Source organism: Lonchura striata, chromosome 6, assembly GCF_050655825.1.
Source record: "Lonchura striata isolate lonStrDom1 chromosome 6, ASM5065582v1, whole genome shotgun sequence".
Lineage (NCBI taxonomy): Eukaryota > Metazoa > Chordata > Aves > Passeriformes > Estrildidae > Lonchura > Lonchura striata.
In genome coordinates, this window is record NC_140708.1 from 26112808 (window position 1) to 26125978 (window position 13171).

Consider the following 13171-nt stretch of genomic DNA (forward strand, 5'->3'; position numbering starts at 1 on the left):
AGGATCTTTCTCAAAGCTGGAAGTGAGGAAGAAATCTTTGCACATCTTGGCTTGGATTATGTCGAACCATGGGAAAGGAATGCTTAAAATTATTTGCCAGTGTACATTCATCATTTGACTGCAATGATCTTTCTGCCCACCTTGCAGTCTGGTATAGTTATACATATATAATAAGTATTTCCATGACAACAAAAAAATGAAAGAAGTATTAGAAGCCACTTGCACTTGCTAATGTTCCTAGAAGACAAGACTAAGTTTTTCAAAATCTTTTCCAGTCCTTTCTGGTTTTGAATTTTCTATGTGGGAGTGATAAGACAGAGCTTGTTTTGGGGAGAAAACTAGTAACTGGTGAAATTTTTGCTTATGATAGGAATTTTACACTAGTATGAACAATACTTGTTTTTTAAAGTAGTCAGCTACAACACATAAATAATTCAAAATATTTGAGCTCAGTCAAAACATTACTGAAATGTATGCTGGTCTTTAACTGAATTTCTTATGTATTTTGCTGCTTCCATGTATAAAATTGCTCTGTATATAAGGCTTAATGACCTAGGCAGTAACTACTTCACAGTCTCAGCAACTTGAGGCTTTAGCTGTAATATTTTCCCAGGTAGGGCACCATTCTGCAAAAACTATAAACAAGTTGATAATTCAGTGAGAGTTAAAAAACATTTCACAGGAAGGGATTTTGAATGGAAAAGTGGAATAACTCAGTAGCAATCTTCAGTTTTGTAAAAAAATGCTATAAATTTATAGTACTGATTTGGACTAAAAAGGAATCAGGTTATGAGGTGTAATGATCCTAAGTCAGGAATTTGAATCATAACCTACATGAAAACAATATTTTTAAGTGTCAGGCTTTTTACTGCTCCAAGACAAAAGATTTCAATTATCTGTGCTCAATTTAGATAGATGTAAATTTATTTATTAGTAAGTAAGTGTGAATGCATTTACTTGAGCTGTTGGGCTATTGGCTACTCTAGAGTATTCCATGTCTTTAGTCAGAAATTCATACAGGATGCAAGAGGCTTTCTGATAAAAGCCCTATGAGATATTTTGGTTTCAGAAAATGTCTAGGTAACTCTTGTGACCATAATGATAGTGAAGGATTTGTAATACATTTATCCTTTAATAAACAGGGGCATTCAGTGCTTTAGAAAATAAAGTTATTTACTGATAATTCTTCATTTGGGAATAAAGGTGATTAAGAATACTAGGATTGGTTGAATAATTTTCTTCCTTAAAAATCTAGAATTTCTTTCCTCTGTTGAGGCTGACTACACCTCTTGACATGATGAGGAAAGAATAGCAATAACAGGGCTGTGTGACAGTAAAGGCTTCCCATATTCAAACACTATTTGTTACTAAAAAAAAAGTATGCTTAATTTGTTAATCGTACTTTTAACTGGGGAATAGAATTTTAGAGGACTGTGTTGTAAACTATTCCGAAACCTCAGTCAGGGTTGTAGAAAAATGTGTTCATGGCAGGAATTTGCTTCTTCCTATGTCAATAAAATCACTCTATTAGAGTGCAGTTTTGCTAACTGAGCTGAAAATACAATGCTACTTCCTAAACTGCTCTAACTATAAAGCACAGGCAGTCCTTCCTGCTTTATTTTGCTGATGTTTGAAGTAGCTTCTCTGTGTTTTGCATCAGGATGCTGACACTTAAGTAGCAGTGACATTTTTCAGTCCTAATGGAAGAAAGCAAAAGTCTGAATATTATTTCTACTTGGCCAACATTTGTAACAAATTAAATATTCCAGTTCTGCTGTTTCTGCAAATTTCAAGACACACGCAAAATATCAAAAATTCTGAACTCCACATAAATAAATAACTCATAACTTGGGTGCCTATGCATCACTTATAATTATGCCACCTGTGAGGGTAAAGAAACCAACACAAGTTCTGTCAGCTCCTCCAAGCCTGAAAGAAATCAGCATATCACTTTATTCTTTATTTCCCTCAATTTTTCTGAACTTTATTTAGTATACATCTTACAGATTGCTCACTGAATCAACTATTTAAAAAAAATATGGACCTGACAAATGAGGGGTTGTGTTAAAGAGAACAGCCTAGGTGACCAGGATGGTTTGACCATGAAGAAGATGGCTTCTCTTGTGCACACCCTGACTGGAGCAGCTACAACTGCAGTCACTATCGCAGGTAGCATGTGCAGGGTCATCCCTGATAGCACCTGCCAAACCAGCTGAGACTGCAATTAGAAAAGATAAAAGTCTTATAGGAGAGCTGGGATGGAACAGGTTAAAGGAAAGGAAGCCTTCATCAGCTGAGCATATCTGGATCCATGTGTTAGTGGAAGTCCCTCCAGTGTGATGGAACTGCTGGAGTCAGTGGTAGCAAAGACCCTGAAGGACAGGTGGGGCCTCAGGACCTGGAAAGAGCAAACATTTGTAAGCAAGAACAGACCACAATTTGTAATAGGAGGAAGAGAAGAGAAAATTTCAGATCAGTGCTCTTAATATCTCCTAAATTGCTTGAATGATTAATAGACTGTATTTTTAATGCACCTAGAAGAAAATAAAGTGATAAGTTATTGGTAATTTGTTCATCAGAAACAAATCATGTCAAACTAATTCAGCTGTAAAGTCCCTGAAGGCTGTCTTTTTGAAATGTCTGTCCCTCCTCCCCTGCTTCTACAGCAAGGCAATTTGGCAAGTAGTAAGTAGAGAAGGATCACTGGTTTAATAAACATCTACATACTAACTCTCTAAGAATTACTAAGTAATTCTACCTCTGGGGAAAAAAGGGAATAGTAAAAGGAAAGTCAGTGTTATTTTTTTCGTGGTTTGAAGTAATATGCGATTTGTCAAATAATCTCTTAAGGCAAAGGCAATGAGATGTATTTAGTTTGGTGGATAATAATGTAGTTAATGTCTAAAGGACTAACATATTGAAGGAAAAGCTAATTCTGTCTACACAGCTCTACAAAGTTGCAAATCTGGGCAACCTATACACTCATACAACTGAAGCCACATGGACTTTCTGCAAATAACTGGAAACCTGAGAACTGCTGCTACTTTGCTTAAATAACTCCAGTTTTTTATATTAAAAAACCCAAAGATTTGCAAATGTTGTAATCCCCATATGAAATGTCTTTTCCACAGTTTATGGGCCGAATTCTTTGGCTTTCTCAGGTGAGACCATCTTATTCCCGGGCATGAGATATATTCTTTCACTTTTTGAACAGCTATTACTTTCTATTTTACACTTTTCTTTGGCAACTGCAGTTAAAATAAGCAGGTCCTGGGTCTGACAGGTTTTAATTTAAAGTCACATAAACAAATGAAGATTGGGTGTTCTGGAAACCTTCTTTAAGAGGAAGACCAAGCAGTCTTTTAGCCCTGCTATGCAGATGCAGTGTCTTTTACTTTAATTAGGATGCATCAAATGTAATTTCTTCTAGCTGAAGAGGCTCCTCAGCTGTGCTATAGGACATCCTTGATAGCACCAGCTATTAGGTGGAATATTGTGAAAATGTGTGTCACTCTCAGCTAAGGGCCTCTGCTAAAGCCAACCAGAGGTACCACCTTGCACAATGCCAGACAATAACTGGAAAAGGTTTTTCCTCATTAATGCTCTTCAAACCCCTTCAGAATACTTAGAAAGCTGTTTAATATCTCATTCAATAAATGTGTATTATAGGCAACCCATAAAATCTAACACTATTTTTCAGTGGATGCCTCCAAAAAAATACTGTTCCCAAATACTACTGGTGGTATAGAAACTCCACATGTTGGGGGGTGATGCTGGACTACACATCCCAAAAGCCCAGGTGCCTCAGGGAAATCAATTCTATCTGCACGTGGTGACTAACCATAGGGAGAGACGAAGAGAGAACATGTGTTGGGTAAGTAGAAAATCTCCCAGTTTTCTGTGTTTTAGTACATAAAAACACTTACTGAAAATCAAGCTACTTTTTTTTTGTGGTTGCAGACATTTGATTCCAGTTCCTTTGTGACTGTGCTGCAAAAAATAATATTAAATGGTATATTTCCTTTTGGGTTTCATTCTTGCCAAAATCAACATGCTTATTCAAAGGGATTTTTGGGAATGGCAAAGCTCTCCAGACCCTTTTCCACCATTATGAGGTTTTAAGGGAACAATGTTTATGTGAAACTATTTTTATTAAACAATTATTTAAACAATTTTTTATTAAATAAATAAAGTATTTCTAGCAGGAATAGCATAATTTCATGTATTTGCTGCTATATATACACATACTATGTCCAAATTATTCTGCCTTTTATTGGCTTCAGTGTATTTTCCTCTTAAGGAAGCTATGCACAAAGATATAATAGAAAATAGCAAGAAAGGTCTCCATTTTGAAAAAATTGATGATTTCTCGTTGGGGAAGTGCAGATTATATTCCAGAAACTTGTAGTTGCATCATTTAGGGGAAAAAAACCAAATAATAAAAAATCATATCCCAGCACTTTGAAAATAAAATAATGATATTTGTATTTTTCTAACCACTAAAAGAGAGATGATTTGGAATTTTCTTCACAGTTACCTTACAGCTAGGGTAGATCTAACTTCAAAAATTGAGCTTGAAGAGGTTATGTAATTATGTGACTGGGTAGGAGTGTTTCTGCAGTTGGAAACTGTTGCTGACGATACAAGTCTGAAAGTGTTCCATTTTTAGTAGCTTAAGGATGGGTTGAAAGACCACTTGGGCCTGTGACTTCCATGAGTGTATTTATATATGTATTTATCTACAAATCCCACACTTCAGCATGTAGTGGTGGGGAGATTTTGTCTTGGCACTCCTCTGACATGTGTAAAAACAAAATATATTGAGAGGATAGCTGGGAACTGCTGCTTCTGGTGATCTTGAAATCCTTTGGTTGTGCTGTAAATTGTATTATGTTATATGAACTGGGTTTCTGTGCTTTAAACTAAACCAGGATATCAGAGACATAGTTCTCTGCCTTTTGTCCTTTTACAGTATGCTTTTAAATGTGTTAAAGACTGCTAGAAAATGTACTTTGTGTTGGCGTTACAGGAGTGGGAAGTGGTTGTTTTGGAAACCCTGACAGACTGGTGCAGAGCTGGAGCTGTTGCAGGGCTCTTGACAAATGATTGATGATTTCATTTGAATCCTTCACAATACCAACACTCAAAAAGAAGCCAAATACCATAAATATCAGTTTCCTTTCAGACAAGATATCACAATCACAGAATGAATATGGCTGTTTTTCTCCCATTAATCTCACTCCTTACCACCAGTTAGGTTTGATTTCATGAGAGGACAAGGACACACATCTGAAGGACCCCACTGTCAACCACAGAACAAGTGCTCTCCTACTCCCTGTTGAAAAGGCTCACAATCCCTTCCTTTTACTCACCAGAAGTGCCCAGAGGTTCCCTTTGATCACGTATGACCAGGAAACTGGACATTGAACAGCTTAAAGCAAATTTCTATCAGATGCCAAGAAAGGGGCCTAATGTGTTTTAAAATGTGCTGCAAGCCCTACTGGTACACACATGTGTACAGGGAAACATTTCAAAACCACCCCAGTGAGAAAGAAACTGTAGCTGGGTGGGCCCCTTCACTTTGAAATTTAGTGGCAGATGGTTGCTAAGAAAATCTACACTAAATGACAAATGACTATACATTAAAGCTTTCAAAAGAAAAAAAAAAAAAAAAAAAAAGAAGCCTCCAAAAAAGCATTTGAACATTTGAACTGAAGTTTGATGATCATACAAAATTACCAGCAAATCAAGAATTGCAAGCTTTTAAAAAGAAGGGTTGAGCAGAGAATAAACATTCTTGTAATGTAGGGGAGGGATGAACAGATATGAAGATTATCAGAGCTGTCAGTGATTAATATTACAGTTATTCCAGTCCCTAAGAAGTCAAAAGGACCTCAGTGAGTTCTATTAAATCCCCCAGGAGCAAACACTTGTGCCAAATAAGGCAGGTACCCAAAAGTCCCTGAAAAACAAACTTTTATGCACAAGGTAGAAAAAATTAACCACAGAAAAATGGGAAAGAATAACAAAAATTAATAATGATGAACTCTAATGAGTTACAAGTTTTAAGATAAGGTCATAATATTTTTAAAACAATAGTGAAGGCTCACCTGAGAGCTAAGGTATATTACATTAAATGAATAGAATTAAAAAAAAAAACAAATGACTTATAGTATGAGAAACATCTATCTCAAATAGTCTAGTTGTGAAAAACCATTACGGGTGATGATTTTTTGCTGTTGGGAAAGGGGAAGAGTATCTTCAAAAGTATCCAACTTGCAGAATCTGTAATCTCAGCAATTCCTTTTAAAAGAAGAAAAGAGGATTGACAGTTACTCTTATTGCAACAGGACAACTGTTCATTTTCTCTTTTTAGCTCTTCAGAAAGATCACAGGAACAGCCATATAATGTTGAGTGCTAGTTGAATTTTACTGCAAATAATTCATCCAAAAGCAGACAGAGACAACAATCTCAAATTATGCTGATAGTAGTATGCCACAGGGTTCTCTAAGGGAACAGAATTTTAAGCCTAAAATTCCAAACTTCTTATATGTGTGATTCATTTTCTTGCTTTTGTGTGGATTTCCGGTTGAAAAACAGACAGGTCACATTTTAGCTTTTGATCCTCATACAAAGTGAATTAAGAAAGCATCATTACAAATTGCAGCGCCTCATCCAACCAGAGGTCTTTTCACTGCTATGTCCTTTCTTTGAGCTGTGTTTTTTTCATAATTTGGACAGCACTTTCTTAGCCCCTAAATGTTCGATTAAACATTCTGGGCATTTCCGTGCAAAACCAAGCAATCTTTGTAAGAAGAAATACTAAGACACCCAACAGCAGCACAGGATTCAGCAATGATTGATTTACATTTTTGAGGAGGTGCTTGCTTTCACCCAGCACAAACCAGACTTTGGCCTTCTGAAGCAAGGGACCCATTTCAGCCACACTGATTTTAAACTGATGAGAACTTGTACCCTTAAAGAGGTCTGGGCTTCTTTGTGCCAGTGAAAGAACTGCTTTGTGCCTGCAATGTCTGTGTGGGATGAAAATCATAGAAGAAAAAAAATAATCTGACAATAAATAGGATTTTTAGTTGAATCAAGCAAAACGTGTAATCATAGTCAGAAAGTAAACAATTAGAGAATTCATGTATGTGAAAATACATCTTGGATACTGTAAAAAGAGGATACCATTGGGACCTGCACATATTACCTGTTCTATTCCTTTTAGGAAGTTACTTAGCAGGGCATTCCAGATATTTGTTTGTGACATTCTAGAAGATAATGGGAAAAATTATGTAAGTTGCGAATGAAATCCAAAATAATTTGGATTTTGTTTTTAAATTTAACAAGACCATCATCATGCCCAAGAATAGTGAAGTTACTAACATTATCTGGCAAAATGTTGTTCAAGTTACAGTTATTTCACTTTATTAGTTCCTATGAGGACTTCATAAAGTAGGTTTTTTTTATAAGATGTATTATTCAATAATAGCTCACAGCTTAGAAAATTTGGAATTCTTGCAAAAGTAAAAATTATTTAACTTTGAAGTTTAACATTTTACAACCAAAACCAGAATAAGTATGCACAGATCAGACAAGGGTAATAAAAAATTGTTACCTTTCTGGCCCCTTTCTATTTATTCATGGGGTTTTCTTTCTAAATCTTACCTTTGAATAAGAAAAATCTTATCTTTTTGTGCAACTGAGAAATTTGGTTTTTTTGATTGTATTATCAAACAAATTGATTTATACAGAGATGCTATGGTTATTAAAAATATCTTATCTAAACAGAAAATTAAGTTTATGGAATACATTAGTATTCACAACTGATAATGGAAATGTGAATTATATCACAGTACACTCAATATACCATCTGCTCCAGAAAGAAAAACATCTGTTGGTAAATGTAAACTGTGGAGCTTATGTGGTATGCAATACGTTCAGATACTGTATGGAATAAATAAATTGGACTTTGACAATCTATTATGTTAGAAGCATTCAACTACTTTCTTATCTTGAAAAGAGGAAAGGCTCAGCTGCAAGTATGTTTTGAGATGGTGAAGGAAATTATTGCGCCATGTCCCATCCAGATGGCTTTTGCTGAAGCCAGTCACTGACAGGCTGCTGCAATCATCATCAACAGTTATGAGATGCTTTAAACCAGCATGAGCATAGATGAATAAACTTCTCTACAGTAGAGGTTTCTGTGCTTGAATTTGCATGATGGTGATGACACTGCAATTTGTGACTTTGTTGGAATTGGCTGTATTTTCTGGCTTGTAGGATGAAAATCATGCGCATGAAAAATGTATATTCACATGTATGAATGATAAAGAAGACTTTTGCATCTTTAAAAATACAGTTATAATCTTGTGCTGATGCTATTTTTAATTTTTAATGTACTGCACTGATATAAAAATGGAAAATAGGCACTAGTTTTTGAGTTCTAAGGGCCATGATAGCTCTCATAAGATCTAAACTAAACTTATAAAAACAAGCTCCTGTAAAATCTAATGTTTTTTTTTTCCTGATTTAGAGTATCCTGTTTTCATATTCATTTGTTCAATACATTTTAAACAATTTTATATTTTTTTTTTACCCACAGCTGAGTGTGACAGCTGAAGCAGAGGTAGAAGTCTGGGAATGGCACTGGGAAGTGAATCCATATGTAATGTACTGTACTGCAGAATTTTCCTTGACAACTCTCCTTTCATTCCTTGTCAGCTTATGGAAAGCTCAAAGAGGTTTTCACATATTTAAAAGAAGTGTTAAGCATGCAGAAATGCATGTTTGGCCATATATCTAAAAAGTCAGAAAACTTGTTCAAAATGTCAGGATTTCTACTTTGGTTTAAACCTTTTCTTTTCATCCACATTGTGAGAAGGAAATTATCATAATCTGTTGTTAAACAAGTCAAAATAACATTTGTGCTAGTGATAGCTTGCAGGTTCTGTTTGTTTAAGCATCTTTAAATGCAGTGTTTATTTGCAAGGGAATATAAGTCCTCCTCGTGGTTACCACAGCACTGTTTCTCCATTGTGGAGTAACCCAAAGTAAAGGGAACCCTTGCTCAAGAATATTTGGGCTTCTGTAATTTTTCTCTTCAAGAACATTCCTTGTTGCTCTCTGCATTGCTTTAGGTTTTTACTCTGTGCTGTCCTTGCCTGCCATTGTTTCTTTTCTTCAGTTTTCCAGCATGTTGTCATCCATTTTCAGGCTGCAGATAACAATGGAAGAATGCTGCAGACAAAATACGTTTTAACTGTTTGGATCAAACTCATTAGTCTACTGTTTTTTGTGGTGCTGCTAACACCTGTGGTACCCTTCACTCCATGTATCCATTATCAGAGATCTTTTTATCCTTAAGAATAGCAACTGACACAAGCCTCACAAATCTTTTTATTTATGTTAACACATTTAGTCACCTTCAACAGAACTGAATGACCCAATGCAAAGGTAAAAATCTTTGCAAAAATAAGCACTAAAAAGGGTAGATGTTGCAGCTCTTGGTGAAGCACTGCAAAAAAAATATCCCATGTATCAATATTCAAAGCACTAAAAGGGATCAATGCAGGGACTAAGTGGCTTCTGTATGGTTTCTCCAGTTGTACTATCTATGCAGAGTACCTTATTTTAACCCATTACCTGTGACATAAGTGAGACATATATTTTGTCTTAGTAGACCTAACTTTAAGTTTTTCTTCTGTCAATCTCTCTTAGGACTTGTGGTCTATTCTGTACCCTGTTTTTAAAAATTTGGGTGCAGGTATTTTTTCAGGTCTCTGTACAACCAGAGATGAACTCACTGTTGAATATGAATAGTTTAAAATATTCCAGAGAACACACAGACAACAATAGTTTTTTATGAGTTCCAATTTGTCAAAAGGAGTAGATTTCAAAATATGGACAGGTTCACAGCTATCTTGCTGCAAGAAATAAAAGCACAGCCCAAGGTATCAATATCAAGATAATAAAAGAGCAGTCTATCTTAGCAGAAATAAAGATCAGTTAACTGAATGGACCTAAGCTTTAAATATTAATAACCAGACTGGCAACTCTCTTCTCCTTTTCGTATTTGGACTGAATGCTCGATACAGGATTGCTTATGTACTAAAGAGAAAAACAACAGCTTAATAACCTTTGCCAGTAAAAATAACCTGCTTTCATCTTTTTGGTTGAATTTAGATGATAGAAAGTATTACAACACGTCTGGAAGTGAAGACCGGACAAATGATGTAAGAACAATAAAAATGCCTGAGGGATAGAAGGTGTTAAAGAAAGATAAGAGGAGTATCAGCTCCATGTAGGGACATGCAAATACTGCCAAAGACTTTGTCCTCTAAGTGCCAGCATAAAGATTAGAAGCAGTACTGAGCCAAGAATGGAGAGATGTCAGAGCTAAGCATTATGCTTTGTAAGAAATTTAAAATCGCAAAACACCTAAGATCAGAAAGTGACCACTGGTCTCCAAATTACAGACAGACAAGACTAATACAGGCAGTGTAGGAAAAAGCCAGTACTTTAAATCTCATTAGAGTCCCATGGTGCAGTGATGACTGAAAGAGCACAAAGAAATGCATAAACAATTGGGAATATTTTGAAATGTATATGTTTGCTGAGCCACATAATTCTGAAATAACTCTTAGTATATATAGGGGAAATACAGCCTTTGGGTAAAAAAGACAACTAATTGAAAGCTTTCAAAATATAGGAAACTTTCTATTGAGAGATTGTCCTAACGGCAAATAAAAGCAGAATAGCACTCAGCACATTTGGCAAAAATATAAAAGATATAAAAACATTATCAACCATAAAGTTCATAAATTATTAAGGTAACACTTTATCCTGAGGAAACAAAAATAAAAATGTAGCTATATGACCAGGGTTTTTTTTTTTAGTACAACTTAATATGTTACACTCTGAAAACATGGGACCTTCTTAGGTTTTTACATTTGGCAGGAATCCTAGGTGTTGGTGATGCTGTGGAGATGCCAAATACAACTCAGTCACTGGGAATCTGTAGAATATGTCAGAAATTCTGTTTAACAATCCTTAAAGTTAAAGAGGAAATCATCAGAAAATAGACAAGAGAGTCAAATTCAAGGAGCAAAGGGGATGTGAGTAGTGAAGCAATAATAGAATTCATAAAAAGTTGCACCTTCTGTGGAGAAGTGGAGGTGCTGGTAATTGGCAGGCCAAAATGAAGGGATGTCTTCATATGTTTGACAAGAGTGGGAAATGGACATAGAAGAGTTGGAGAAGTAAAGGTTTTTAAAATAATGCTTTAATAAATAAGGCCTGAAGAGGGCAAGTTGCTATAAAGCTAAATACAAATAAGAGTGTGAAGTTAGGCTTATATAGAGTCAGAAGCAATGGCTGTCATTCTCCAGATCTCAAATCACCAAGCAGTCAACCTGTCTATTTTGCAAAGCTTCAACAGGCAAGATAGTGTGGGAGTTCTCTTCCAGTGTAGGATGAGATTTAGGTATGGTGCAGATTGCAATGTCAACTCTGATGTGATCTCAGAAGTCCTTCTATTTTCTCAATCTGTTTCAAGATAAAAATGTCACATTGCAGAGTTGAAGTAGATCTAAGACTCCTAAGAACCCTCCATTGCAAAGACAAATGCAGCAGTTAAAATGGGATCAAAGGAATTGATAAGCCTTATCCAATTGATAAGCCTTATGCAATTTACCCCTAGTTATGGAGGAGGATTTTCGGTAGCTTTTTCAAGTTACATTCTGCACTTGAAAATGTTGCATTATTTATTGTATGAATAAAACTTGATTCTCTAAGGTCTGAAAAGAGTTTTTTTACTAAAAAGAAGTGGCAGCAGTTTCTGTTTCTTGGTATCATACCGACAGCAAACAGTAAAATCATGAGTCCCTTGATTTTTATTTAAGATTTTTTTTTTCAGAAGATCATGGTACTAATAAGGTGTTGGATATTTTAAATGCAAAAGATGACAGGTTGATTACTTTTTGTTTGTACAACTTTTAAAACTAAGAATGTAACATAAATAATACAGTATATAATTTTCAGCTGGTAAAGAAGCAGAACAGCAGTTACCTCAGAACATCAATTCCTGTTTATCGAGATATGTTGGGGAATATGTGCTATTGTGCTGAGAGTATTGCATACATATACAAACTGTGTGTTTATTACAACCAGTAGTTAAATTATTATGAGCTATTTGGCATTCTAGTTGTCACAGGAAATACCATGGCTTCTGGCTTTAAGAATGAAGTAGATGTACTTCTAACATAGAGAAATATCTCAGTATGGTAAACTATTGTTTTCAGTTGGAGCCCACAAGAGCCTTTCAGCTGTTTTTTGTTTCTTTTCTTCCATATTTTATATAGTCGAAAATGATTCCTGTGCCTGCTTGGCTTCCTCAGACTCAATATGCATTAATGGGTGGGATTTATTAGCCATCTTTCTGGAGTGCATCCCCCGCAAGCTGCAATACAGTGAGTAGGATTAATCAAAAAGTTTTTCCCAAAAAGTAATTCCAGAGCTGGATTGCAACATTAACGTACCCATGGTCTCAAAGGGTATCAGAAGATTTCTACATGTCAGCTCTCTCTGTTTCCTTCTACTTAATGATTGTAATTATTAAAAGCCTTTACAAAAAGAATATTATTTTTCAAGAAAACCTGGTACATCTGTAATTTCAGCATAGTTATGACATGAGAAATACTGTGAGAAGCATGTTGAGGGTACAGTATTAAGTTATCTGTGAGAGCTGGATCACTAAATGGGTTGTACAAGAGGGACAGGAAAGGTTACCAGCTGGAAAGATCCAGCTTCATTATAACCTATGAAGCTTCTGGGCTGTTAATGAACAATCGCTACATTGTACTGTCAGTGAAACAAATAGTAGGACTTGTTATTTATTGATCTTTTTATATACTGTGCTTAGGTATACTGAAGATCATTTAAATGAATATGTGTGTCATCACTATAATCCTAAAAATGAAAGGATCAGCATCTACTGGTTTTTGCTTGGGTTGTTTTGTTGTTTGCTTTTTCTTTCCTACAGTACAAAACAGAGCAAAAAGCAAATCACTGCCAAGTGTATAAACATATGAGGACATATCTTTGTAAATATTTAAATAACTAGTAAAATAACCTTCCTAGATTTGTACAGTAAGTAGCAAAAACTGG

The 13171-nt window shown here is 35.4% G+C and overlaps 1 protein-coding gene across 18 annotated transcripts in view; it reads left to right on the forward strand.

Moving 5' to 3' along the window:
• DNTT (DNA nucleotidylexotransferase) overlaps nt 1-13171 on the forward strand; it is a 184145-nt gene that overhangs the window by 155259 nt on the left and 15715 nt on the right. For 17 of the 18 annotated variants that reach the window (XM_085582576.1, XM_085582577.1, XM_085582579.1 and 14 more), the window contains one exon: nt 1-5682. In XM_085582576.1, coding sequence (XP_085438702.1) covers nt 1-87 — 87 coding nt within the window. In that variant the 3' untranslated portion in view covers nt 88-5682. The other variant, XM_085582593.1, reaches the window with a different exon arrangement.